This window comes from Microcaecilia unicolor, chromosome 11, assembly GCF_901765095.1.
Source record: "Microcaecilia unicolor chromosome 11, aMicUni1.1, whole genome shotgun sequence".
In the NCBI taxonomy this organism is placed as follows: Eukaryota; Metazoa; Chordata; class Amphibia; order Gymnophiona; family Siphonopidae; genus Microcaecilia; species Microcaecilia unicolor.
The window spans coordinates 176,975,769-177,003,437 of NC_044041.1; the positions used below are offsets into that span (position 1 = coordinate 176,975,769).

Below are 27,669 nucleotides of genomic sequence, written 5' to 3' on the forward strand. Positions count from 1 at the left end.
TAAAAACTTGGTTATTCAAACAATCATTTAAGTAGACTTAGCTCCGGGTCATGGGATGTGGCCTTGCTTTCGGAATTCCGACCATTTGCTCCATAACTTCTTTCAATTTCTTTTACTCTTTCTCCATTACAAACTGTGTGTGTTTATTCTTGTCTAATGTATGAATCCTGTCCTATCAATATATGTAGTTCCTTTAAGTTTTTAGATTGTAATCCGCGCAGATCTGCGAGTCAGTTGGGTGGTATGGCAAGTTTTAATAAACTATAAACTATTAGAGGGATTGCTCTGTTTGAAAAGGTGCTGTTCACAAGTGCTAGCTGGCTATTTGCCCTGTGTTCCTCTGGAAGCAAGTTTAGCTATATTCCCACTCTACTATGCCCCTGATGCAACCTTGAAGGCAAAACATGGCCACATCAGGCTAGTTTTTATCTGTATTTGTGCATTAACGCTTTTATTCTACTTCAACTCTCTGGCTATTTGGTGGTCGGCTGTTGTTGCTGCTGTTCCAGCATCTCAGATCCTTGCCTCCCATCCATCCCTGCCTCTCCAGAGCTTCCATATAATCCCAAGTTATTGGGGACAGTTTTGGAATTCCATTCCCATCTCTAAGCATCTTTATTTCTGGTTATCAACATCAGAAGTAAAAAAAATAAATAAATAAAAAGACTTGATACTTACAGACATGAATTCTGAATACCAAAAGGGCCCAATCTATTTTCCATGGCTTGGAGGGAATTGCCAGGGGTGACCTTTGGCTTGCATTTCAGGGAAGCTTCTACAGAGAAGAGACATCCTTTATTCATGTACTCTCTGCATTTGGATAGGAACATCTTTAGGCAGGGCAAAACCAGATGAAGATAAGGACATTGTTTACAGCTGTAAACCCTGCTCCTAGGCCATGACACCCTGAAAAGCAGAAAAGAAGTAAGACCATGCAGAACATTGAAAAAATAACTTTAATATTCTAAGAAATAATTGGGTTGTGGGAGACAATAATAAGGGGCCCTTTAACAGAGTGGCAGTAAGCCAAACGTGGGCTTACCGCTCAATCTTCTGGGACTGCCCCAGCCCAACAAGGCCACAGGCAGTAGTCCTGCCCCAAGCGCACACCATTTCCGGGGGGAAAAAGAAAACCCCTGGAAATGGCTTGCACGATAATAAGTCAACGGTAATCAGGCATCACCATGTGCTGCCCAGTTACCACTGGGTTAGCGTGGGAGCCCTTATGGCCACCTCAATGGGTGACAGTAAGGGCTCCCCGCTGCATGGCCACGCTGTAAGAGGTCTCTTACAGCATGGCCATTTTTTGGAGGGGAGCTTTTACCGGCTGCGAAAAAATGGCCCCCGCTACTACCGCAGGGCCCCCTTTCTCACATCTTAGTAAAAGAACCCCTGTTTGGATGGGATCACCGTGAAGAAACCACACATATGATCCTGAAACTGTAACAGTTAGTTATAATACTGGGTCTTTAAAAGGTAATGTGAGTATAATGTTTATATTTAAAAGATGCCATGAGATAGTGACTGTGAAACTGGAGATTATATATTTTGTAACAGGGGCGTAGCCAAACTTCAGCGGCAGGGGGGGTCCAGAGCCCGAGGTGAGGGGGTACATTTTAGCTCCCCCCGCCATTGCTGACCCCCCCCACGCCGCCGCTGCCGCCACCACCACTAACAACAACAACTTTGACCCCCCCCTCCCGCCGCCAACCCGCCCCTGCCATCGCCTACCAATGAAGCCTTGCGTCAGAAGAACAGGACCTCGGCTGGTGGGGGTTGGGGTCCCTCGCCAGCAAAGGTAGGCGGCGGGTTGGCGGTGGGAGGGGGGTCGAGAGGGTCTTCGGCAGGGGGGTCCAGGGCCAAATCTACGGGGGCCATCGTTGGGCTACAGTATGATAAGTGCTGTTTTTGTTATTGGAAATGTTTTTGAGATTATTTATTTATTTATTATTATTACATTTGTACCCCGCGCTTTCCCACTCAAGGCAGGTTCAATGCTGCTTACATAATAATATGGATTACAGAGAATTGATAAAGAGAAAATAAGTTAATTAAAGCAGAATAATAAAAGAGATATGTAGGTAGAGATGGGCAAGGGTGAAGGGAGTAGGAGAGGTATGAGCAAGGGGTAGGTGAGCATTGGAGGAGGGGTAGAGGAGGCGGTTTATATGATAAACACTTTTGGAATACGTATGAAAAAATACGTATCAAAAGTGAACACTGACAAAATGGTTCACAATACTAAGGGCCCTGATTACTAAGGTGCACTAGTGTTTTTAGTGTGTGCTAAAAATTAGTGCGCACTAATGCTAGAGACACCCATAGGAATATACACTAGTGTGTCTACAGTGCAATTTAGTAAACAGTGCCCTTATTGTATTGTTGCCATAGTTCTATGAGGTCTTTTGCTCCTTAATAGAATTTTTCAAGAATTTTGCTATTCATTATTATGGTTGAGGGTTATTATTATTTAATTTATTTATTTATTTATTTATTTTTTTTTTGGCTAGGCCTTGGAGTGGAGGAGTGGCTTAGTGGTTAGAGCACCAGTCTTTGCAATCCAGAGGTGGCCGGTTCAAATCCCACCACTGCTCCTTGTGATCTTGGGCAAGTCACTTAACCCTCCATTGCCTCAGGTACAAACTTAGATTGTGAGCCCACCTGGGACAGAGAAATATCCAGTGTACCTGAATGTAACTCACCTTGAGCTACTACTGAAAAAGGTGTGTGCAAAATCTAAATAAATAGTAATAATAAATATTCTAAGAAATATTTAGCTGGAATTAGTCAATAGAGTGGTACCCAGTAACACCCTGGTGCATGTGGTTTCTTTCTTGGGTGAATTTCTTCAAAAAAGGCGGTTAATAAATTCTAATAAATAAATAAAAATAAATACAGGGCCTCTTTTATCAAACTATGCTAGCAGTCCCTGGTACGATAATGACGACAAAGCCAATACTAGCCAATACTGGCTAGTATTACATTGTGAATACTAGCCAGTATTCACAATGGAGAAGGGTAGCTAGTGGGGTTCCTCAGGGGTCTGTGCTAGGACCACTGCCTTTTAATATATTTATAAATGATTTAGAGATGGGAGTAACTAGCGAGGTAATTAAATTTGCTGATGACAAAAAGTTATTCAAAGTCGTTAACTCGCGACAGGATTGTGAAAAATTACAGAAGGACCTTACGAGACTGGGAGACTGGGCGGCTAAAATGGCAGATGATGTTTAATGTGAGCAAGTGCAAGGTGATGCATGTGGGAAAAAAGGACCCAAATTATAGCTACCTCGTGCAAGGTTCCACGTTAGAAGTTACGGACCAAGAAAGGGATCTGGGTGTCGTCATCGATAATACACTGAAACCTTCTGCTCAGTGTGCTGCTGCGGCTAGGAAAGCGAATAGAATGTTGGGTATTATTAGAAAAGGTATGGAAAACAGGTGTGCGGATGTTATAATGCCGTTGTATCGCTCCATGATGTGACCGCACCTGCGCTAGTGTGGGAGTGTGAAAATGGCACACACTAGGCCATTTTTTTTTTTCAGAAGGGGGTAAAAAAGGCCCTTTTTAATTGGGCAGTATGTGGCCATGCACTAAAATTAGAAGTAGTGTGTGACTATTTACTGCCTGAGACCTTATTTTATAATGCCATTGTATCAGTCCATGGTGCGACCGCACCTTGAGTATTGTGTTCAATTCTGGTCGCCGCATCTCAAGAAAGATATAGTAGAATTGGAAAAGGTGCAGCGAAGGGCGACTAAAATGATAGCGGGGATGGGACGACTTCCCTATGAAGAAAGACTAAGGAGGCTAGGGCTATACAGCTTGGAGAAGAGACGGCTGAGGGGAGACATGATAGAGGTATATAAAATAATGAGTGGAGTGGAACAGGTGGATGTGAAGCGTCTGTTCACGCTTTCCAAAAATACTAGGACTAGGGGGCATGCGATGAAACTACAGTGTAGTAAATTTAAAACAAATCAGAGAAAATCTTTCTTCACCCAACGCATAATTAAACTCTGGAATTTGTTGCCGGAGAACGTGGTGAAGGTGGTTAGCTTGACAGAGTTTTAAAAGGGGTTAGACGGTTTCCTAAAGGACAAGTCCATAAACCACTACTAAATGGACTTGGGAAAAATCCACAATTCCATGAATAACATGTATTCACAGGATAAATCCCTCCTCTCAGTACCCTTCTCCACCACCGCCAACTCCAGGCTCCGCTCATTCTGTCTCGCCTCACCCTATGCTTGGAACAACCTTCCTGAGCCCTTACGCCAAGCCCCCTCCCTGCTCGTCTTCAAGTTTTTGCTTAAAGCCCACCTCTTCAATGCTGCGTTCGGCACCCAACCCTTACCGTTCAGTGAATCCAGACTGCCCCAATTTGACTGCCCCTATCGGACCGACCGTTCACTTGTCTATTAGATTGTAAGCTCTTTGAGCAGGGACTGTCTCTCTTTGTTAAATTGTACAGCGCTGCGTAACCCTAGTTGCGCTCTAGAAATGTTAAGTAGTAGTAGAATGTTTGTACGTTTGGATAGCTTGCCAGGTGCCCTTGGCCTGGATTGGCCGCTGTCGTGGACAGGATGCTGGGCTCGATGGACCCTTGGTCTTTTCCCAGTGTGGCATTACTTATGTATTTATGTACTATGAATGGGCTTCATCGGCATTGCCGAGCAAGAACTGCTACCGTGACTTGATAAAAGAGGCCCACAATTAGGAGGTTCAGGACTCCAGAAACTCATGATGGAACTGGATTCAAAGCCAAGAGGGTTTATCCTGGTTTTGCACGCAGGTTTTTAAGTCAGATCTTTGTCAGGAAGACATGAGAATGCCAAATTATTAGATCACCCAATTTGTTTTAGACATAAGACATAAGCATTGCCACACTGGGACAGAGCAAAGGTCCATCTAGCCCAGCACCCTGTCTCCGACAGTAGCCAATCCAGGTCACAATCACCCGACAAGATCCATGGAGCAAAGCATTTTGTACTGCTTATCCCAGGAATAGTGGATTTTTCCCTACGTCCATTTAATAACATTCTATGGCCTTTTCCTTTAGGAAGCCGTCCAAACCTTTCTTAAACTCTGCTAAGCTAACTGCCTTAACCACAGCAACACAATACAAGACAGTGGAGATGCCAATAAAATAACTTCTTTTTGGAGACACCTAGGCCCAGATTCACAAAACCTAACGAGCCAGCAATGTGGGGTTTTTTTTTTAACCAGTTCTAGCTGGTTTAGCAAGCAAGGAGTAAAATGAGACATGTACAAAGAGGTTCTCCCAGCTATTTTCCTGCCACAGTAGCAGCTAACAAAAGTTGTATGCAAAGCTATTATAATGAGCTAATTACTATACAAATGTTCATGCAAAACGATGCACAGCCATTTTCTGACCCAATACAAGAAGCAGCCGCTACCATTAACGTCAAAATTTTAACAGGTGGTCAAGAGCTGTCGGTACTGCCTAGAATGACAGCTGAATAGTGGAGAAAAGGGGTGGAGGGAAGAATTTCAGCCTGTCAATCTCCCAGACCCCCTCTCTGTTGATTGCCTGAAGGTAAAAGGTTTCCATTAAGAAACAGCATTTGTGCCATCAGTGGAGGGATAGAGAGAAAACAGCGGCTTAGCAAAAACAGATACAATGATGAATCAAACTTTCAGTCATTACCTGATCAGAGTTCTCACACAGTAGAGTCATTAGTATTAATTTACAAAGAGAGAGTGCAAGCAGGAAAAAAAATGCTTTTTTCATTCACATAGCTTGTCTGCGTGAATGAAAGCCGTCTGTGTCTTGCACAGAGCAGCCACACTTAGCGATTGGCTGCTCTACGCATGCTCAGCTGGCTGACTGGCTTCCCATCGCAAGCAAATGAGCCCTGGTCGCAAAAGCAGCAAGCAGCTCATTTGCATGCAATTTTCTTTGGGAATCCATCTGTATTTCCAAATCGGTAATTTTTATCAGTTCTTTGGTCATCTCTACTGTCTTGTGTTGTGCTCTGAGGTGTGGCGTTTTGTCCCTCTTTTTTGTTTTCATTCCAGCAGCAGCCTTGCACCACTATCAGTTGCAAAGAGTCTGCACTCACAAATAGTCCTCACTGGTCTATGATGGACAGAACCTACTAACTACTCAGAATTGTCCTGTTATATAATTCCTGCAGTACTTTGAAGTAATTTTATCTTCCTGTCTGAAAAATGGACAATTGCATAATCCCTGTTCAGATCATCTGTGTTTTTCCTGCCATTGCCAGTTTGAGTGAATCTCCATTTCTAGAAATCCTTTCTTTGATCTGAAGATTGTTGATTCTGTTGGAGGATTAACCCTTTGTTCATCCTGGAGACTCCACAATACCTCTTGCTGTCTGACTTTCTTCACTGTTGAGGCAATTCTAGAACTTGGCAGCTCGATGCCACGCCCTAAGCACCAGTTCCATAATGGAATCTTGGCAACAAGATTCCATTATAGAATATTAATGCAAGTCGGCACTGACATGCCTAGATGTAGAGGCAACCACTTATGCCAGGTCCATGGCTGGCATAAGTTGGCATGCCTAAGTGCGGTGAATTCTAAATAAGGTGCCAAAAAAATCTACACCATAATCAAAAATCACTATTCTATAAGCTACGCTTAAAATTAGGCGCAGTTTATAAAATAGAGCTTATGCCCGGTGATCTCACCTAACTTTAGCCACGGCCATTTGCACCAACTGAAACATGGTGCAAAGGTACACACCTAAACTGAGCATGTATCCTCCGTATTCTATAACAACATGCATAAATGCTAGGCTCGCCCCTGTTCTGACTATGACCGTCCCATTTCCACACCCCCTTATTTTATTTGCACATAAAATGTAGGCAGGTAAGTTCTATTTCAGTCTAACTAGTGCCAATAATTGCTTGATAAAAAGCCAATTATTGGCACTAATTAGCTCATTATTCAGTTAAATTGGGCACGCACCCAAATTTGCACACCCAATTTTTGTCAACTTTTATATAATTAGGGGGATTACTTACAGCATTCTATAAGTTACGCATATATGTTGGCACATATCATGCCCAAGACCCTCCCATGCTTCACCCATGTATATGCCCTCTTGTATATACATGCCATAACACGCGTTACCTTATGGAATAGTGTATAGTGCATTTGGACACATAAATGGTGCTAATTGGCATGTTTATGCACACGAGGCATGCATAATGCATGCACCCAGTTATTGACTTGCATTTTGCATGATTATTTTATTTACTTATTGTGATTTACTAAGTGCATTTATGAAGAGATTCAACCAAATGTTCTATGCAGAGCATTAGAAGAGGTTCTTGTGTATAATATCCAAGTCGTTATAAATTTTGAGGATTTTGAATCAGTATTCAACAGCATCAACAAAGTATTATGAAATCGTGGGGAACACGTGCCAAGTTCATCAGGGATACTGAAAACCAGTATGAGAACAGTAAATACTGTAGTAAAAAGCTCAGCGAAAGTGACACCAAAAGAGAAACTGACTAGATGATTCAGATAAATAAATCCAACTTTAATAAGAGCATCCAAAGACTCAACACAAATTGTGTTTCGGCCACACGGCCTGCCTCAGGATGAATTCAACTGCTCTACTTCACATGTCTCATGTGGTTACCTAATGCACCTTGAAACCACTGAACTAATCGGCTCACTGTTGACTCAAAAGTGACAAACTAGTTTGTGCTGCCTGTGCCGGCATCTCTTACTGGCGATGCGTTATTACGGGCCAGCATAGGCAGCACAATCTAGTTTGTCAAGCAGTTGAAAAGGACCTCCCTTAGCTGGATATCAGCTGTTCAGAAGGAGCTGATGAAACACAAGATCAACAAATGTGGAAGATGTGTGTATCTGCCATGTGCACTAACTGGCTCATGAAGTCATAATAATAATAATAATAATAATAATACAAATAGTGTTCTGGGTAGAGGGAAATCACAGAGTTTCCCCTGGAACCCACCAATCAACCACCAAAAATAGCCTGAGATGTAAGCTGTTCTCGTAACTAACCAATGCGGAGGAGGTGCATTCATAGAGCTGTCATACCAACCCATATAATCCCCATATTCCATGGCAGACTGGCATGTGCTGCTACCAGCTTGGCAAGGTGAGCCCTCAGGCTACTTCCAGCTTCTCACAAAAGCCCATATGTCTCTCATTCCCGGAGAACGTGGTGAAGGCGGTTAGCTTAGCAGAGTTTAAAAAGGGGTTAGACGGTTTCCTAAAGGACAAGTCCATAAACCACTACTAAATGGACTTGGGAAAAATTCACAATTCCAGGAATAACATGTATAGAATGTTTGTACGTTTGGGAAGCTCGCCAGGTGCCCTTGGCCTGGATTGGCCGCTGTCGTGGACAGGATGCTGGGCTCGATGGACCTTTGGTCTTTTCCCAGTGTGGCATTACTTATGTACTTATGTACTTATATGATTGCTAGCCAGCTCTATTTTGTTTCCAACATGGCAATCCAGTCCTGCTTTTACCCCCACGTGCCTGGAGTCTTAGTTCCTGCTTTTAATATGGAAATCAGAAGTATAAGTCCTAAAATATACTGTGGTGAAAAAAAAAAAAACATGACTGGATTTGCCAGTTAGGAAAAAGAATGTAGATGGTTGGTAATCTTATCCTTCAATCAACCTTCATTTATTTATCAAGATATTTATAAATTGTCTCCCAGAGAAATGTACAATTTAGCTTAAAATATTATTATAGAATAAAAGCACAAAATAGGACAAGATCCAACAGAAAAACATATCACGACACAGGCCTTAATGTGGACGCAACGCTCTTCAAGGAATTTACATTGCTTCCTGCACAAATATTGTACTGTTTTGAGTAACAAGAGTCTTCTAAACTCAACAGGCCATCCTCCTGCTGCTCACGGATATTTAAACTCAAACTAGAAAAGCATTAAAGGGATGTGTGCTTAAGACAAAAACAACATTGTTAAGTCAACTAAATTAAAAAAAAAAAGTTAACAGTTTAGTTGATCTTTAACTTTTCAGACGTTTTGCTTTATGTCAGTAACAAGCACACACCAAGAACACATAGTACTAGGTTACCAACAGTAAAGTATCTGTGATTTGACCTCTTTTTCGAGCATAAAATCAGATATTCCACCGAGGCCTGAATTTCTACCAAGGCCCTGGTAACCCCTGGCAACTGCCCAGTCCCCATTTCCTCCTTGGCCCACTCTCCAGGCCTACTTCTGGGAGAGGACCTGCACAGGCCCTCATCTGTCACCATGCTGTCAAAAAAACAAAACAAAAAAAAAGAGTCTTAAGAGGTCTCAATTTGACTGAAATTATGGCTCCAGCCTCATCCATCACAGTCCTGTCAGATAAGTAACCAGGAGGCCATGCTGCTTTGGCCTCTTATCAGCAGGGCAGTTCCACAATCCCCAGATCCTTTTTAGACAGAGAAACGCTTTATATTTCATACCATCTGTTATGAATCTGAAAGCAAAAAGAAAACTTAATTTTCCTTTTTCAAATGAAGCTTTTCTTTTAAATAACTATTAGAATTGGTTTCCCTTCACCTTATGGAACTATATATTTTAAACATTTTCCAAGAGAAAACAATCTCCTAGGAAAAGGTGATAATCCTAGGGAGACTGAAAACAGCACTACAGAACTTCTACAGAACCATTTTAACTGTTTTGTGGTCCACTGCAGAGTAAGCTTCTAGAAATCTTCAAAGACTAGAGTGACTGGATATCTCCAGAGTCCATAAAACGGGATTATGCTGAGTGAGGCCTAATTTTACCCCACTGCATGCTGGGAGTTGTAGCTTCTTTTTTGACATGAACAGTAAAACAAGATGCACTGGTTTGACCCTGCTCCTGATGGCAGGGAACAAAAGGTAAAGCATGAGAAAATGGCTCATCCCTGTGCTTCTAATATTCCATGAAGTCTAAGAATCCAGCTGAAGAAACCTGCAACAAAAGAAGCCTAGGAGAAAAGACAACAATACAGGAGCAATTTAGAGGGGCGCCATGAAAACGCTGGCAGTTTTACCCACTGTTCTTCACTCTGTTGTATGAAAAAAAATCTTTCTCCAGTGTTAAAGACATGCATCCTTTTATGGGCGAATCCTTCCACTTCTTTCAGGGGACTGAATCCGGGACTCTTTCTGTCCAAAGGCCTAGCGAATCCACAGCATGGCCATGGATTCTTTACCGGCTATAATACATTTAATTAGACTAGAGTTATTATCCACAGGTGTTGTCCATTACAAAGATGTTACAGCCTGCAAAGAGTCTTTTATTTTGTTTCAGGACAAAAGTGGCTTTGAGAACCCTATGACAGAGCATGAAAATTGACAAGACTGTAAAAGGGCTACACAAAAAAATAGCTTGTTTCAGGGGCATAGCCAGACTTCGGCGGGAGGGGGGTCCAGAGCCCGAGGTGAGGGGGCACATTTTGGCCCCCTGCCGGCGCCACTCACCCTCCCCCGCCGCTACCACCAACAACTTTGACCCCCCCCCCCCGCCGCCGACCCTCTCGATCCCCCTCCCGCTGCCAACCCTTTCCCACCGTCACCTACCTTTGCTGGCGGGGGACCCCAACCCCCGCCAGCCGAGGTCCTCTTCTTCCGGCGTAAGGCTTCGTTCTGTTTCTGTGAGTCTGATGTCCTGTACGTTGTACGTGCAGGATGTCAGACTCACAGAAACAGAACGAAGCCTTGTGCCGGAAGAAGAGGACCTCGGCTGGCGGGGGTTGGGGTCCCCCGCCAGCAAAGGTAGCGGACGGTGGCAGCGGCGGCAGGGGAGGGTTGGCGGCGGGAGGGGGGTTCGAGAGGGTCATCGGCAGGGGGGTCCAGGGCCAAATCTACGGGGGCCCAGGCCCCCATGGCCCCACGTAGCTACGCCACTGGTTTGTGTACATTGGAGACAGCTGAGCCTTTCTCATCCTTGCTCCCCGCTAGTGTACTGGGGTTTTCCCTTTTCCTTCTACCTATGCCCTCTCCTGTCTTACTCTGTATATCATGGGAACATGGCAGAATTCTGTATCTGATGTCCTTGCTTTCTATCATTTCCTTTCTGCAGCACCCGTACCCTTCCGAAGAGCAGAAGAAGCAGCTAGCACAGGACACAGGACTCACGATCCTACAGGTCAATAATTGGTAAGGGGCTCGTCTGAAATTCAAGATTGCAATTTAGTACACTAGATTTCTTCTGCTGCTTCCTTCCTTTTCTCCTCGTTCCAGTGCAAGGCCTGCAGTAATCCATCCCAACAAATGATCTGGGCTTGGTAGAGCTCATAGGATAGTTTCTTGGCCTTGTGCATGTTCTGTAAGACAGAAGAGAACTTATGTAAAATGTACCTGAACATGAAGGAAGAGTTTTTCAGCTCCAGCTCACTATTGGGTTGCTTTTGGGATGGCAGACAGAGAGGGCCATGGAGACAGACCTTTTTGGTTAGTTTCCATTCTCATAGCATTGTTCTGCCAAAAGAGAGAGTTCTGAACACCTTCTGGCAATCACCCCAACTTCATTGTCGCCACCCAGAATGGGAGCACGAAAGTGGGTGTGGTATACCAGTAGCACCATTTGTTAACGCTACTTCCTGTAATTAAATCAACAGGAGACTTTGTGGGCTGTGATACCTTTTACTAAGTCAACATAAAAACACCATGCTGGATATGTGCTTTCTGGACCATGTATCCCATGAAAACTGTAAGGAGGTCTTTTGCTAAGTAAAAGGCTCCCTAAAAGTTCCTGTATGTCACCATCTCTGGATAATTTCTGCTGCTTCAGTAAAAGGTTATCATACAACCTGCCAAAAAATCCAGTTTACTTCGAGACCAACACAACTCATTTCCAGCCAGTCTGTATGACAATTATATTGATTGCTTGTTTACATTTTATTTATGTTTGTCAAGTTTAGCCGAGAGGCAAATAAAGAGCAAGAAATGTGAAAGACTTCCAGCCCCCCTCAAATGTTTTCATGCATTCATTTCCCCGTTTGCTTTTGATAATTTGTCCCAGGTTCTGCAGTCCAGCCTGCTTCTCAGGTAATGTCTAAGCACTTTCAGGATAAATTAAGTGGTTTAATCATCTTTTAGGGTTTCATCTTATAGGGCTATAATCCTCTGCCAATAAAGTTTTATGGTAGAAACACTAGGAAAGCCTTAAAGCTGCAGTACTGGTTAACAGAACTAATTAACTCTGCAGTACTAGTTATGTAGGGAAACCACTCTTTCCCTGGTCATTTGTGTATAGCTGGATTTAGAGCACTGCGAAATGTGACATAGCAAATCTCCATGAAATTGGAAATTAGTTTTTCATGTATTTCCTGGGTGAACCTGAATCCAGCCCCTGGAGGAGGAATGGAAAGGAGAGAAGGGAAGTTGCAGCTTTCAAGCTCCTGTAGATCTGAGAGCAATGACACCCTGTAGTACTTATACTGCCTGGAGGTCTAAAGCGTAAAATGCTGAATCCCATAAAATTTTATGAGTGCGCGCATGCCCCCACTTGGGTGTGTTTCATAGGTACAGATGTGTTAATGTCCATACAACAATGCACTTTTGCCTGGGGCCTGTAATGAGCAGGAATTCAAGCTATGGGGAGGGGAGGCAGTGCCCAGTTCACATTTTAAGGGAAACATCTGGCCCAGCTGTACTAAGAAGCACAGCCTGAGACATAATGGTCATTTCGCATTTGTTTACCCCTACAGGGCTAAATTCAGGAAACAGTGCCCAAATTTGGGTGCTGAGAAAAAATGAGTGCTAAGCACTATTCTGTAAAAGGCGCTCCCAAGTTGAGCGTGTTTCATAAAATAGTACTTAGCGCCGGGATCCGGGCCCGATTGTGGACGTGAAGATTTACACCAAATCCTCATGCCTAAATTAGGCATGAATCTGCCATATTTTATAAATTGTAGGAACACCCCTGATCTGCCCATGTCCCTTCCATTGCCACGCCCCCTTTAAGATCCACGCCTAAAATTTTACGCACGCATCTTTATAGAATAACAACTAGGAAGATGCACCCATAAGTGCAAATTGTTACCAATTAGTGTCAATAATTGATTGTTGGCCAATTATTTTGCATGTGTAAACTGGGCACGCGCCCAATTTTATGCACACAATTTTGAGCGCTATGTAGAATTCTATAACTAGGCGTCTCCAATTAAACACCCAAAGGCTGCATGATAGGTGTCTCTTCTATAAGAGAATCTAGGCGCCTGGGTTCTATAGAATACTAGTATAACCAGGAGCGGACTGACAATGATCTGGGACCCCGAGCAATAAGGATCATTGGGCCTCCCCATATCTCATCCCATCCCATCAGGCATTGGGACCAGGACGTCCCCTCTCTCTCCCCCTCCTATGCTCCCGTCTCTGAACCATTCCACCTCCACCTTCACCTGGAGCAAGAAAAGAGCTTCCAATCCAAGTGGGAAGAAGAAGGGGAAGGAGAAGCTGAGTCCACACTTACTATCCTGAGGCCTGGTCTACTGATGCCAAAACTTCCCTCTGCCGCAAGACGCCCTTGCGGAAGAAGGAAGTTACATCAGAAGGGAGCGGGCCACAGCAGAGAGAAGTTCTGGTGTCAGTAGACCAAGCCTTAGGATAGTAAGTGTGGACTCAGCTTCTCTTTTCCCTTCTTCTTACCACTTGAATTGGAAGCTCTTTTCTCACTCCAGGTGGGGGTAGGGGTTTGGAGAAAGGAGCATGGGAGGGGATGAGAGAGGGGGGCATCCCAGTCTCGGTCTTGGGGATAGAGGAAAGAGCGAGAGAGATGTCGGGCACATGGAAGAGAACTATTGCCCCCACTGCCCTGGGCCCTCGAGCACTGTCCAGTTGCCCAAATGGTTAGTCCGTCCCTGAGCATAACTTTGTATCAGCATGCCTAACATTTAGACACCTACAGTTACACCAGCTATAGAGCTTGTGGAAATACAGGCATCAGGAATGCACATATGACTAGTCTCTATATATGGCGCCTGAAAAATTGGCACCCAAAAAATTTCCACCTAGGTGTATTCTATAAACCATGCCTAAATCTAGGTGCTGTTTATAGACTAGGCCTAGCGACCATGCCTGCACCTATCTCTAGGCGCGTCCATTTACGCCAAGTATAACTTGTTGTGAATACCGGCATCTAAGTTAGGTGCAGAGCAGGTGTATTCTATAACTGTACACAAATTTTTGGAACACCCATGACCCACCTATTCCACATCCATGGCCACAACCCCTTTTTTTTATTAGCATGCATTAGAATTTACGTGCAACACTTTACAGAATACGCTGAGCAATTTCTGCACGTAAATTCTAATTACTGCCAATTAATGTCAAGAATTGCTTGTTAATTGGCAATTATTGGCACTGATTGACTTGTTACGGAAATTAAATTGTGTGCACAATTTCAAAACCGGTTGTATTCTGGATTTGTGCACGCAACGTAATTTCAGTTGCGCTATGTAGAATCAGGGGAATAACTTACACATGTAAATAACCAGGCCTAAATTTATTTATTTATTTATTTATTACATTTGTATCCCACGCTTTCCACTCATCGCAGGCTCAATGCAGCTTACATAGTAATAAGAGAATACAATCTGTAGTATCAGAATCAACAAAGGAGGTATGTGGTAGGACAAATGAACAAGGGGTAAATGGGATAAAAGAGGTATGAGAGAAAGGATAGGGATAGGTATAATGCCGTTGTATCGCTCCATGGTGCGACCGCACCTGGAGTATTGTGTTCAGTACTGGTCTCCGTATCTCAAAAAAGATATAGTAGAATTGGAAAAGGTACAGCGAAGGGCGACGAAAATGATAGTGGGGATGGGACGACTTTCCTATGAAGAGAGGCTGAGAAGGCTAGGGCTTTTCAGCTTGGAGAAGAGACGGCTGAGGGGAGATATGATAGAAGTGTATAAAATAATGAGTGGAATGGATCGGGTGGATGTGAAGCGACTGTTCACGCTATCCAAAAATAATAGGACTAGAGGGCATGAGTTGAAGCTACAGTGTGGTAAATTTAAAACGAATCGGAGAAAATTTTTCTTCACCCAACGTATAATTAGACTCTGGAATTCGTTGCCGGAGAACGTGGTACGGGTGGTTAGCTTGACGGAGTTTAAAAAGGGGTTAGATAGATTCCTAAAGGACAAGTCCATAGACCGCTATTAAATGGACTTGGAAAAATTCCGCATTTTTAGGTATAACTTGTCTGGAATGTTTTTACGTTTGGGGAGCGTGCCAGGTGCCCTTGACCTGGATTGGCCACTGTCGGTGACAGGATGCTGGGCTAGATGGACCTTTGGTCTTTCCCAGTATGGCACTACTTATGTACTTATGTAGGTAAGGATGCAGAGCGATAAAGAAGAGGTAGGGGAAGAGCATGGAGGGTAAGAAGATTGGTAGGAGGTAATTTCTAAGTCATTGTCGTTAATGATAAGATGAACCGGAAATGGATGGGTTGCTTATGTTTGCTTATGGTAGGTCAAGTTGTTCGGGTAAATCTGTTTGAATAGATGGGTTTTCAATCCCACCGATGCCTCTGTGTATGCCCCCATTGCAAATATGCACTATGAAAGTTGAGCGGGTAGGTACAGAATGGCACCTAGTGCCCTGCTAGCACTAGTATTCTAAACAACTGCACGACTGGCATACATGTTGTTTTGGGCACCTAGGTTATAATCATCTTTAGTCAGCATTAACCCCTAATTCTATAAAAGCAGCCATCTCAGGGAAAAGGTGACTAAAGTCACTAGAAACAAAAATGATGTTTTAATGAATTCTGTAAGAGAAAACAATTTGTAACACAACAGACCAAAAAATAAAAAAGTTACAGACGTTCAAACATGTAACTTTTGCAGACTTCTTATGGATTCATGACACGAAAATCGGCCATTCTCAACATTTTGGATCCACTACTTTAGTCACCTTTTTCCAGAGATGGTCACATATGTTTTCTTAACTTCCATATATATTCTCAATTTCTTATATCATCACATTCCAATCTTTGTATATCATGTGAACTTTTCCAACTAAGCTGGTAGAAAAATAGTGGTCTGGCAGTTGACTGATTTTATTGAGACCCATAACATTCTTCATCCCAAAAACATGACTTTCACTTGGGTTATAGTACTGAGACCATCCTTACAGAATTCTTGAGCAAGTTACGGGAATTTCTGGACTCTGGCGGTGTTGTTTTAGCTGTTTTGCTTGACTTAGCATTGGCGTTTGACCTTGTGGACCATGAAGTTTCGCTTTCCCGTTTAGGCTCGATAGATCTTGATGGGAGGGTATTGGCCTGGTTTGAATCATTCCTGACTGATTGTGTCTTTGCTGTCAAGGCCAGGTCTGGTGTATCTCGAACATTGCACTTAACCCAAATTCTTTTAAATATTTTTCTGAGCCCTTTATTATTCATGATTCAGAACTGTGGGATAAGGGGCTATGCACATGCCAGTGTCCTTCTGTTTGTTGCCAAATTCTCTGCACCCTTGCTGGACCCTAAGCCACTGCAGGATTGTATATTGGCTGTCTCTTGTAGGTTTACTGCATATAAGTTGGTCTTGAATATGTCAAAGAGTTCAGAATGTTGAATTATTAGATGTTCTCAACATCCTTTTGTGGTCTTGACACTTTTGGATAGGTCAGTTTTGGTTGTTGATCATTTTCAAAAGAGAAAAACATCTAAAGAGTGGCATGAAGCAGCATTTGGACTTTTTTTCTCACAAAAATATCCAAATCAGTATTTTCAAAACCAATTTTTCAGACATTTTGCTATGCTGATCGTCTGCAGTGCATCCAAATCTCAAGAGGGCATGTCGTGGGCGTGATAAGGGCGGGATTTGGGCGTTCCTAAGAATTAGACGTTTTTCAGCCATAATGGAACAAAACAAAACAAAACTAAAAGTAAGATATTTTGAACTAGACCTGTTTTTATAATGAATAAGGCACAGATTACCACTGGAGGGAATTACCAGAATAACCAGATTACCACTGGAGGGAATCAGGGATGACCCCCCAATACCCCCCCCCCCCCCCCCAGTGGGCACTGACCCCCTCCCACCCCCAAAAATATGAATAAAAATATGACTTACCAACCTCTATGACAGTCTCAGATGTTATAGCCAGGTCTATTAGAGCAGCATGTAGGTCCCTGGAGTAGTGTAGTAGTAGGTGCAGTGCACTATGGAGTGGGGGACTCAGGTCTCTACCTCCCTCTACCTGTCACACTTGTGGTGGAAGCTGTGAACCCTCCCATAGTCACCAAAACCCTGCTGTACCGACATATAGGTGCCCTCTTCACACATAAGGGCTATTGTACAGTGGGGGGCAGTAGGTTTTGGGTGGGTTTTGGAGGGCTCAGGGGACAAGATAAGGGAGCAAAGGTGAGATGTGTACCTGGAAGCATTTTTATGAAGTGCACAGAAGTGCCCCTGAGGGTGCCCCATTGCTCTCCTTGGATATCTGGGGGACCAGTCTGCTAAAAATTCTGGTTCCTCCTACATCCCAGTGGTTTGATTTTCTACATTTTACACTTATTCGGGGGGTTTTTATTTCGATAATAGACCAAAAAACAAAACATCCTAAGCATAAAACCTTGTTCGAAACAGTATTTTCGGAAAAAAAAAAGATTTTTCTTTTTCGAAAATGACATTCTTTCCCATTCAGATTTTGGATGTTTTGTGCAAAATGCCCAAAGTCGGACTTAGACGTCATATCAAATATGCCCCCTCCACCTCACCTTACTTTTACTGAATAAGATTTCACCAGTGGTGAAGCAAGGCTATTTTAATCCTATGCCAATTATGGGCAGTAAACTGTTTTTGTTTTAATGAGGCTGCCTTTCATATCTTGTTACATGCATTATTGTCCAGGTTGGATTATGGGAATGTGATATTTGCTGGGATAACAAAATTTAACTTGAGAAGACTGCAAATGTTGCAGAATACTGCAATTCATATGCTTGGGAAGGCTGCAGGTTTGATTATGTGTCACCACTCAATATACAGTTTCATTACCTTCATATTATAGATATGAGTTTAAAATTTTGACATATGACAGGTCTTCCCCCTCTCTTGCTGCATTGCTGTGAATCCATGTTCCCAAAAGGACATTGAGATCTACCCCTAAAAGCCTCTGATTATAAAATGGTGGTGCCTGCATTGTCCCATACCCACTGGGAAGCCACATGTGTTGGTGCATTTTTCTGTTTGCCACCCACCCTGTGGAATGCACTTCCCAAGGCTTTGTGGGCTGAGGGCTCATTGAACAGATTTAAGCAGTTATTGAAGTTGCATTTAGGGCTGGATTCTATAAATGACGCCAAAATAATCGGTGTCAAAAAAAGTATTCTATAAGCTGCTCTTAAAGTTAGGCACAATTTATAGAATAGCACTTAAGCCTAGGAATTGCGCCTAACTGAAACGTGCTGCAAGTGTATATGCCTATATTAGGTACATATCCCCGTTATTCTATAGCAATGCACGTTAATTTTAGGAACTCCCCTGTTAAGCCTATGACCCTCCCATTATCGCGCCTTCTTTTTCAGATCACGTGTAAATGCCAATTAAATATAATTAGTAGCAATGATTGCTTGCTAAAAAGCCAATTATTTATTTATTTATTTATTGGATACATTTGTATCCCACATTTTCCCACCTATTTGCAGGCTCAATGTAGTACCGTAGTGGCGTTCGCCAGTTCCGGCATGAACAAATACAAGGTCTTATTGTAGTAGAATAAGGTTCATGTAAGGTAGGTATAATGGGGGATTTCAGGAGGAAGAGGGAAGTTGGGGTGTGTCCATTCCGATCTTAGGTTTTGTCGTGTTGCAGGTCCTCAGGCTTTTATGTTGGGTTGGTGGGATATGCCTTTCTGAACAGGTGTGTTTTTAGTTCTTTCCGGAAATTTAGGTGGTCGTATGTTGTTTTTACTATTTTTGGCAGTGCGTTCCATAGTTGTGCGCTTAAATAGGAAAATCTGGATGCATACGTTGATTTGTATTTGAGTCCTTTGCTGCTTGGGTAATATGTTCGTGCTGATCTTGTTTTGGTGACTTTTATAAAATTAGGGGGTTAGGCTGTTATCTCAGGTGGACTAGTTAGCTCCTTGTCTTGGGTACATGTTGTTCTCGATGAGTGTTCTTTCCTATCCCATTAGTGAAGTTTTTTTTTTCGTTACATTTGTACCCCGCGCTTTCCCACTCATGGCAGGCTCAATGCAGTAGGCAATGGAAGGTTAAGTGACTTGCCCAGAGTCACAAGGAGCTGCCTGTGCCAGGAATTGAACTCAGTTCCTCAGTTCCCCAGGACCAAAGTCCACCACCCTAACCACTAGGCCACTCCAACCCTTTCTACCTGTGCTTTTGTATAAGTTAATCAGTATAGCAAGTTTAATAAACCATAAATCTTAATGCTGAACAATATTTCTTCATAGAAAGGATGGTGGATGCACCAGAACAGCTTCCCCAAAGGAGATAATGGAGACAAAAATAATAACAAACCTGGAATAATCATGGACGATCTTTAGTAGAGAAGGACAAAGGAAAAGTCATCTGCTGAGGCCTATACCAGTGCAACATATGAGGCAGACTAGATTATTAGCTCCTGCCATATTCTGTAGTTCTAAATATAGACCATAAGGCCTATCCAGGCTGTACATCCATATAATCTACTACCCTTTCCTCTTCCTTAGAGATCCCATGTGCTTGTCCCAATGCTTTCTTGAATTCAAATATAGCCTTCATCTACACCACCCCTACCAGAAGGCCATTCCATGCATCTACCACTTTTTCCTTAAAGAAGTATTTCCTTAGATTACTTCTGGATTTATTCACTTTCACCTTCATCCCATGTCCCCTAGTTCCAGAGCATTCTTTCAGTTGAAAAAGTCTCATCTCCTGTGCATTTATGCCTGCAGGTATTTAAATGACTGTATCATATCTCTCCTCTCCCTCTTTCTTCCAGAGTATACATACTGAGATCTTTAGGTGTCTGGCCATATGTTTTATGATGAAGAGTAATATCATTTTAGTAGCTGCCCTCTGAGTGACTTCATCCTGTTTATATCTTTTTGATCCTGCTTTCTCAGTGAAGAAAATCAAATATATATGTCCCAGAATGCTTTGTACAGCCTTGGTGAGCCCTATACTGGTTTCTTTAGTTATGCTCCATCACCCTCAAAACCATCCTTGCTGCCCTTAAAATGTCCTACCTTCTTTGCAGGTTGTGGCCTTAGGGCAGGCTGATGGGCAATAAATACAATGTGACACCAGCTGTGGTTACAACACTCATACTCATATAACTGGATTGTTTAAGGTTGTTAGTCTTCTCCAGATTAAAGGATCTACTGGTGGTAGATCAGGTGTTGTATAGGACAGGAGGTAAATTATCTATTGTTCAAGGCTGACCAGATGTCCCATTGGATGGATTATTCTGTTTAGAATGGTTCAGACCATGGATAAATAGTGGGCAGCTTTTTTTATGCTCTCACGGGCTAGCACTCAACTGTATATAGAATACAGACCACCACAGGAAATGTGGGTCTAAAATAGGTTTGTCTTTATTTACAGAAAGTATATTTACAAGCCCATCCACAAGCAAGCTTCACAGTAAAAGGCATCCAACATATGTGCTCTACTACATTTATACAGGCAGTAATCAGACTCTTCATCTCATGCTGAAGTGTTTCTAGGTGAATCATTGCCATATACAAGTTCAAACTCACATATGATCTAAGGGTAACTACTACATTAACTCAGTTCCATCCCTTCCTCCATGAACTGATAGAGTTGGTTCCAGATATCTCTGTTATCCAAAAACAAGTTGGACTGTCATGATTTAAGATGTGCCAAACAAGGGGGTCCCTTCTACTCAGTCTGTGCCCTGAGAATGGCAAGGACAAATCAAACTCAGGTATACATTTAAAATATCACATACCATGCAAAATGAGTTTACCTTGTTGGGCAGACTGGATGGACCGTACAGGTCTTTATCTGCTGTCATTTACTATGTTACTTTGTTACTATTTGGGGTTCTACATGGAATGTTGCTACTAATTGGGATTCCAGAATCTTCAGAACTTTTAGTACAAAAACAGTGCTGGGAAGACTTCTACGGTCTGTGCCCTGAGAAAGGCAAGGACAGATCAAACTCGGGTATACATTTAAAATATCACATACCATGTAAATGAGTTTATCTTAGTTTATCTTGTTGGGCAGACTTGATGGACCATACAGGTCTTTATCTGCCATCATTTACTATGTTACTCTCTATTGAAGCTGACAGCACACAGGCTTCTGAAAAACAAAGGTTCTATGGGTTTGCTGCATTAAATCATTCTGCATTCTCAAAAACGAGCACAATCCAGGATCTAACGTGGGGCTTTTGTCCACTGCAGGTTCATCAATGCCAGGAGACGCATTGTACAGCCAATGATCGACCAATCAAATCGCACAGGTAACACAGGGGTCAGGGAGTGGAATGAAAGCTTGTGCCTTACCTGACTCTGCCATCATTGCCCTGCTTCGTGCCTTATTTTCCACGTCTATGGTCTATGGCATATCTTGAAGATCTACAGCCATGAGATCTATATATATTGCATACACATAGCATAGCTTATGACCTAAATTCTCCATGTTGTTCTTATCTCTTTCCATCTAAAGGGCAGGGAGCACCTTACAGCCCTGATGGGCAGCCCATGGGAGGGTATGTCATGGATGGACAGCAGCACATGGGGATCCGCCCACCAGGTAAGCCAAAGCCTCAAAAACAAAAAAGACTGCGATCTGAGGAGGTAAAAATACTGAAGTGATATTTCTCCTGGTTCATTGACTCAGCATCTGCCTCTGTTGTCATGTGCTCTTGGTCCTTTTGGGTAAGAGTCAGTCTGGGCTCCATTTTTATATCCAGGAAAACATACCCTTTCCCTTTAGCCATGGTGTCCTTCTCCATTACCTTTTTTTATTACTATTTTTGGTGTGTCAGTAACCTCCCACTGATTTAGGATTCAAGCTTAGTAAGAAGTGGACTATAGACGCTTCAAGCTTTCATCCTGGGGTTTTTGCCTATTTAACTCACTAAACCAGGGGGCACAAATCATGGCTTCCTCTGGCAGTCCTTCTAGCAGAATTTCTTGGTCCTTTTGGGCAAGGGTCAGTGTGGGTTGCATTCCTGCATCATAAGAATATAACTTGATAACCTGTGCCATGCTAGGTCAGAACAAAGATCCACAGAGCCCAACATCCTGTCTTTGTCAGAGGCCAGTTCAAATCACAGATGCCCTGCAATATCCAATGGAATATTTTCATTCCATGATGCTCACTCCCAGGGATTAGTGATGGCTTTTCCAAGGCTACTTGGCCAATAACCATTCAAGGACTTTTCTTCCAGGAACGTGTTTAAACCATTTTCAATTTATTATAGTTGATATTCTGCCTTTAACAAACAGGTTAGATCAAAGCAGATCACAATACAAAACATTAACTCAACTGTGCTACCTGCTTTGACTACATCCTTCAGCAACAAATTCCATAGCTTGACTATCCACCTTATAATTGAAAGAGAAAAACGCCTAGATTTCGACCCAAATCGGGAGATAGACGTTTATCTCACAAAAACGAATATATCGGTATAATGGAAAGCCGATTTTGGACGTTTTCAACTGCACTCCATCGCGGAAGCGTACAAAGTTGACGGGGGCGTGTCAGAGGCGTGGCGAAGGTGGAACTGGGGCGTGGTTATCGGCCAAGGAGAGATGGGCGCCTTTCGCCGATAATGGAAAAAAAGTATGCGTTTGTAGCTAGAATTTAGGGCACTTTTCCTGGACCCTGTTTTTTCACGAATAAGGCCCCAAAAAATGACCTAAATGACCAGATTACCACCAGAGGGAATCGGGGATGACCTCCCCTGACTCCCCCAGTGGTCACTAACCCCCTCCCACCACAAAAAAATGATGTTTCACAACTTTTTATTTTCACCCTCAAATGTCATACCCACCTCCCTGGCAGCAGTATGCAGGTCCCTGGAGCAGTTGTTAGGGGGTGCAGTGGACTTCAGGCAGGTGGACCCAGGCCCATCCCCCCCTACCTGTTACAATTGTGCTGCTTAATGCTTAGTCGTCCAACCCCCCCAAACCCACTGTACCCACATGTAGGTGCCCCCCTTCACCCCTTAGGGCTATAGTAATGGTGTAGACTTGTGGGCAGTGTGTTTTGAGGGGGATTTGGGGGGCTCAACACACAAGGGAAGGGTGCTATGCACCTGGGAGCTCTTTTACCTTTTTTTTTGTTTTTGTAAAAGTGCCCCCTAGGGTGCCCGGTTGGTGTCCTGGCATGTGAGGGGGACCAGTGCACTATGACTCCTGGCCCCTCCCACGAACAAATGCCTTGGATTTATTCGTTTTTGAGCTGGGCGCTTTCATTTCCCATTATCACTGAAAAACAAAAACGCCCAGCTCACAAATTGTCGAATAAAACATGGACGTCTATTTTTTTCGAAAATACGGACCCGTTCTCGGAGATAAACGCCCATGGAGATAGACGTTTTCGTTCAATTATGCCCCTCCACGTGTTGTTTTAAATGTGCTTCCTATTAGTTTCATGGAGTGTCCAAAGTCCTAATAGTATTTGAAAGAGTAAACAACCATTCCCTAATAACCCATTTCATCTCACTCTTGATTTTATAAACCTCTATCATATTATCTCTCTCAATCTTTTTTCTCCAAACTGAAGAGCTTTTATCTGTTTAGCTTCTCTTCAAAGGGGAGCCATCCCATCCCTTTTATCATTTTGATTGCTGTTCTTTGTACCATAAAGTCATTTCCCTTCATAGGTGTAGCCACAGAGGGTCTTGGGAAGGCCTGAGACCATCCACATTTAGCTCAGGCCCAACCAGCATCAGTACACCATTGGTGTAGCTGGTGGGGATCCCCAAGCCCCTCCATTTGAAAAACATCTTTAGCCCATATTATCACCCTATGGAAACCAGGACTTAGGAAACAATGTGTATACCACAAACTATTCACCCCAACACCCACAAACCCGCATAGGAGTGAGTGATGATCTCTGCTTGAAAATGTGGCAATAATTTATGGCATTTTGGATTTTGTGGGTAGGCTCCTGAACAAGCTGTTTTTGGCTAAATGGACGGCTCCGTAGAGCCTTGAGATTGAGCCTTTAAAGATAGGTTTGTCACTTGTGTCCTTTATGTTAGTTGGATTATGACATGATATGTTATGTTTGGTACAATGTATAGGAAGGTTTTCTGACCGATGTTGGTGGAATCACAATGAGGCCAGTTATAACCCTAGTAGGGATACAAGGCCACTGAGGTCTTTCCTCCCTAAAAGTATTGCTATATCTTTTGATTTAATAATACAGTGACGTTTGTGGGTCTTGGGGTGAATAGTTTGTGAGAACACTGCAGCAGACAGGAACAGTGCTCCTAGCTGCCAAAGCCAACACCCTGTGCACGCTCAGTTTTTATATATGAACTGAATATGTATGTAGTGCCAGTGTCAGTGGGTGGAAGTGCTGCCGCTGACTGCCATGGTGTTCTGATGGCCTGGGGGGTTGGCAGGCTGAGGATGTATTCAGCTGACAGGGTCTGAGGATCCATGCCAACTAAGGTGTTCCGTTTTAAAGTTCATGGGGGTGGAGAGGAGCAGGGGACGAAGGGTGGTTATTGAACATGACATCAGAGTTATCTGATAGCATTTTGCACCCCTCACTGTTTCCGTTTATTGAGTGGAGTTTATTTATTTGCTGATAGCTTGAGGGGCTTACATCTAGGGAAGACTCCTGATGCAGGCCATCTTGGCCGAAACACGAATCCTGTCGTCTGGAATGTATTTGAATAACCTTTGACTCCATTTACATTGTCTAGTTTCTTTGTTTGTCTCAACTTCACTGTTTGTTGTGTGCTTTTAAGCCTATGGAGGTCTTTTTGGTTCTTCTCTACAAGGAGAACTGTTCAAGCAATTAGAAAAGGAACTCACTGAGAAGGAGTGATACTGGGCTTAGTGGTTACAACTGAAGAGAGTGTTTCTGATGTCATAGTGGGTGATCATCCAGGATCTAGTAATCACTAGATAGAGCTTGTTGGGCAGTTAGCTTAGCATGGTTTAAAAAAGGTTTGGATGGCTTCCTAAAGGAAAAGTCCATACAGCATTATTAAAATGGACTTGAGGAAAATCCACTTCTTATTTCTAGGATAAGCAGCAAAAAATGTATTGTACTGTTTTGGGATCTTGTAATCTGGATTGGCCACTGTTGGAAACAAGATGCTGGGCTTGATGGACCTTCGGTCTGTTCCAGTATGGCAACGCTTATGTTCTTATTTCTTTATCTGCCATCATCTACTATGTTACTATCGGGCTCATTTTCAAAAGAGAAGGACGTCCATCTTTTGACATAAATTGGAAGATGGACATCCTTCTCCCAGAGACGTCCAAATCGGTATAATCGAAACTCGATTTTGGATGTCTCCATCTGCAGTCCGTCACAAGGACGTCCAAATTTCAAGGAGGCATAGCGAAGGCGGGACTTGGGCGTACCTAACATTTGGACACCTTTGACCCATAATCGAAAAAAGTAAGGACGTCCCTGACGAACACTTGGACGTTTTCACCCGGACGTGTTTTTATTATGAATAAGGCACAAAAAGGTGTCCAAAATGACCAGATGACCACCGGAGAGAATTGGGGATGACCTCCTGTTACTCCCCCAGTGGTCACTAACTCCCTCCCACCCTCACAAAACATCTTTAAAAATATGTCGTGCCAGCCTCAGATGTCATACTCAGGTCCATGACAGCATGTGAAGGTCCCAGGAGCAGTTTTAGTAACAAAGTAAATGACGGCAGATAAAGACCTGTATGGTCCATCTAGTCTGCTTGGGTACTGCAGTGCACTTCAGATAGGCGGACCCAGGCCCATACCCCCCTACCTGTTACATTTGTGGAGGAAACAGTGAGCTCTCCAAAACCCACCACAAACCTACTGCACCCATATATAGGTGCCCCCCTTCACCTGTAAGGGCTATGGTAGTGGTGTACAGTTGTGGGTAGTGGATTTTGGGGAGCTCAGCACACAAAGTAAGGGAGCTATGTTCTTGAGAGCATTTTATGAAGTCTACTGCAGTGCCCCCTAGGGTGCCCGGTTGGTGTCCTGGCATGTCAGGGGGACCAGTGCACTACAAATGCTGGATTCTCCCATGTCCAAATGGCTTGCATTTGGACATTTTTGACATGGATGTCTTTGGTTTCAAAAATCGCCAAAAGTCAGAAACGTCCATGTCTAGGGACGTCCAAATCTAGGGATGTCCAAATATAAGGATTTAGACGTCTCTGACGTCCATCTTTTTTCGAAAATACTGTTTTCCCCGCCCCTGGATTTGGACATTTTGCAAAGACGTCCAAATTGCAACTTGGACGTTTCTTTCGAAAATGCCCCTCCAAGTTTTACTATGTTACTATTTGATCATAAGTAGAGGTGGTTCATTCAAAGTCTGATTGTTATCACCCAATTATTGGCACTAATTGGCTCGTAACTATTAAATTGCACTTGCAAATTGGGCACATGCCAAATTTGCACATACAACTTTGGGTGCCATTTATAGAATACAGAGGTTAATGCAGATAGAGAATGATTTTGGGCTTCCATGAGATGAGATGAGCTAGAAGCTAGGTGCACCTAAGTGGTGAGACCTTCTGCTTTCAACAAAAGTTTTGGGTAAAGTAGTTTGGTTGCCATGTTAGCCCACTGGAAAGCATGAAGATAAATGTCAACAAAATGTATGTACGGTGAATCCTTGCTATTGACCTAACTTGATGCATTTCTTAACTAGCTTTCATAAGCTATCCTTTCTTCATCAGTTCAAACAACACCCCCCCCCCCCCCCCAAAAAAAAAAAATAGTGTATCTTGTTTTGACTTGAGAAAGGGAATGCAATTATCAAAACTAGTCAAGATATGTATCAAGTTAATCCAATAAAAATAGTCTATATTTTTGTTATTAATCTTTATTTAAGTGTAATAAAAATCACAACACTCAGAAACTTTGCCTTCTAAAAGCATCATCACTAAAACAAATTAAAAACTTTTTCTATAATTCCCCCACTAAAGTGGTTCCTTCTGTAAACCAAGAACTGTCTCATGATTCTATTGATCTAACCTCCTCTTAGTTTTCTAATTAATGGGTTCACCAACTCACCCAGACGTGCCTGTTTTGGAACATTGGATTCAATTTCCTATAAGTTGGCCAGATTATAAAGCAGTAACTCACTACAAGTCCCAGCATGCACAAGGTTGTAGGTGATAAATTAAAATGTGCATGCTGGGACTTGTAGTGAGTTACTGCTTTATAATCTTGCCACTCAGCACTTGACTGTCTGATCACTGCAGTCCCTATAGCTTTTGGGATAACACCCAAGAGTGAGGAAGAAACTTATAGGAAATTGAATCCAACTTTCCAAAATAGGCACGTCTGGGTGAGTTGGTGAACCCATTAATTAGAAAACTAAGAGGAGGTTAGATCAATAGAATCATGAGACAGTGGAAGACAGTTCTTGGTTTACAGAAGGAACCACTTTAGCGCATTCTGGGAAAGCATGGGGTACAAATGCAATAATAATAATAATAATAATAATAACTATTGACTTTGCTTTTTAGCTTCCTCCGT

The 27,669-nt window shown here is 42.9% G+C and overlaps 1 protein-coding gene across 1 annotated transcript in view; it reads left to right on the top strand.

The window, feature by feature from the left end:
* Positions 1–27,669, top strand: part of MEIS3 (Meis homeobox 3) — a 132,992-nt gene that overhangs the window by 93,479 nt on the left and 11,844 nt on the right. The window contains exons 9-11 of the mRNA XM_030219509.1: positions 11,072–11,148; positions 21,391–21,449; positions 21,656–21,742. Of these exons, the coding sequence (XP_030075369.1) occupies positions 11,072–11,148; positions 21,391–21,449; positions 21,656–21,742 (223 nt within the window). The remainder of the gene's footprint in view (positions 1–11,071; positions 11,149–21,390; positions 21,450–21,655; positions 21,743–27,669) is intronic.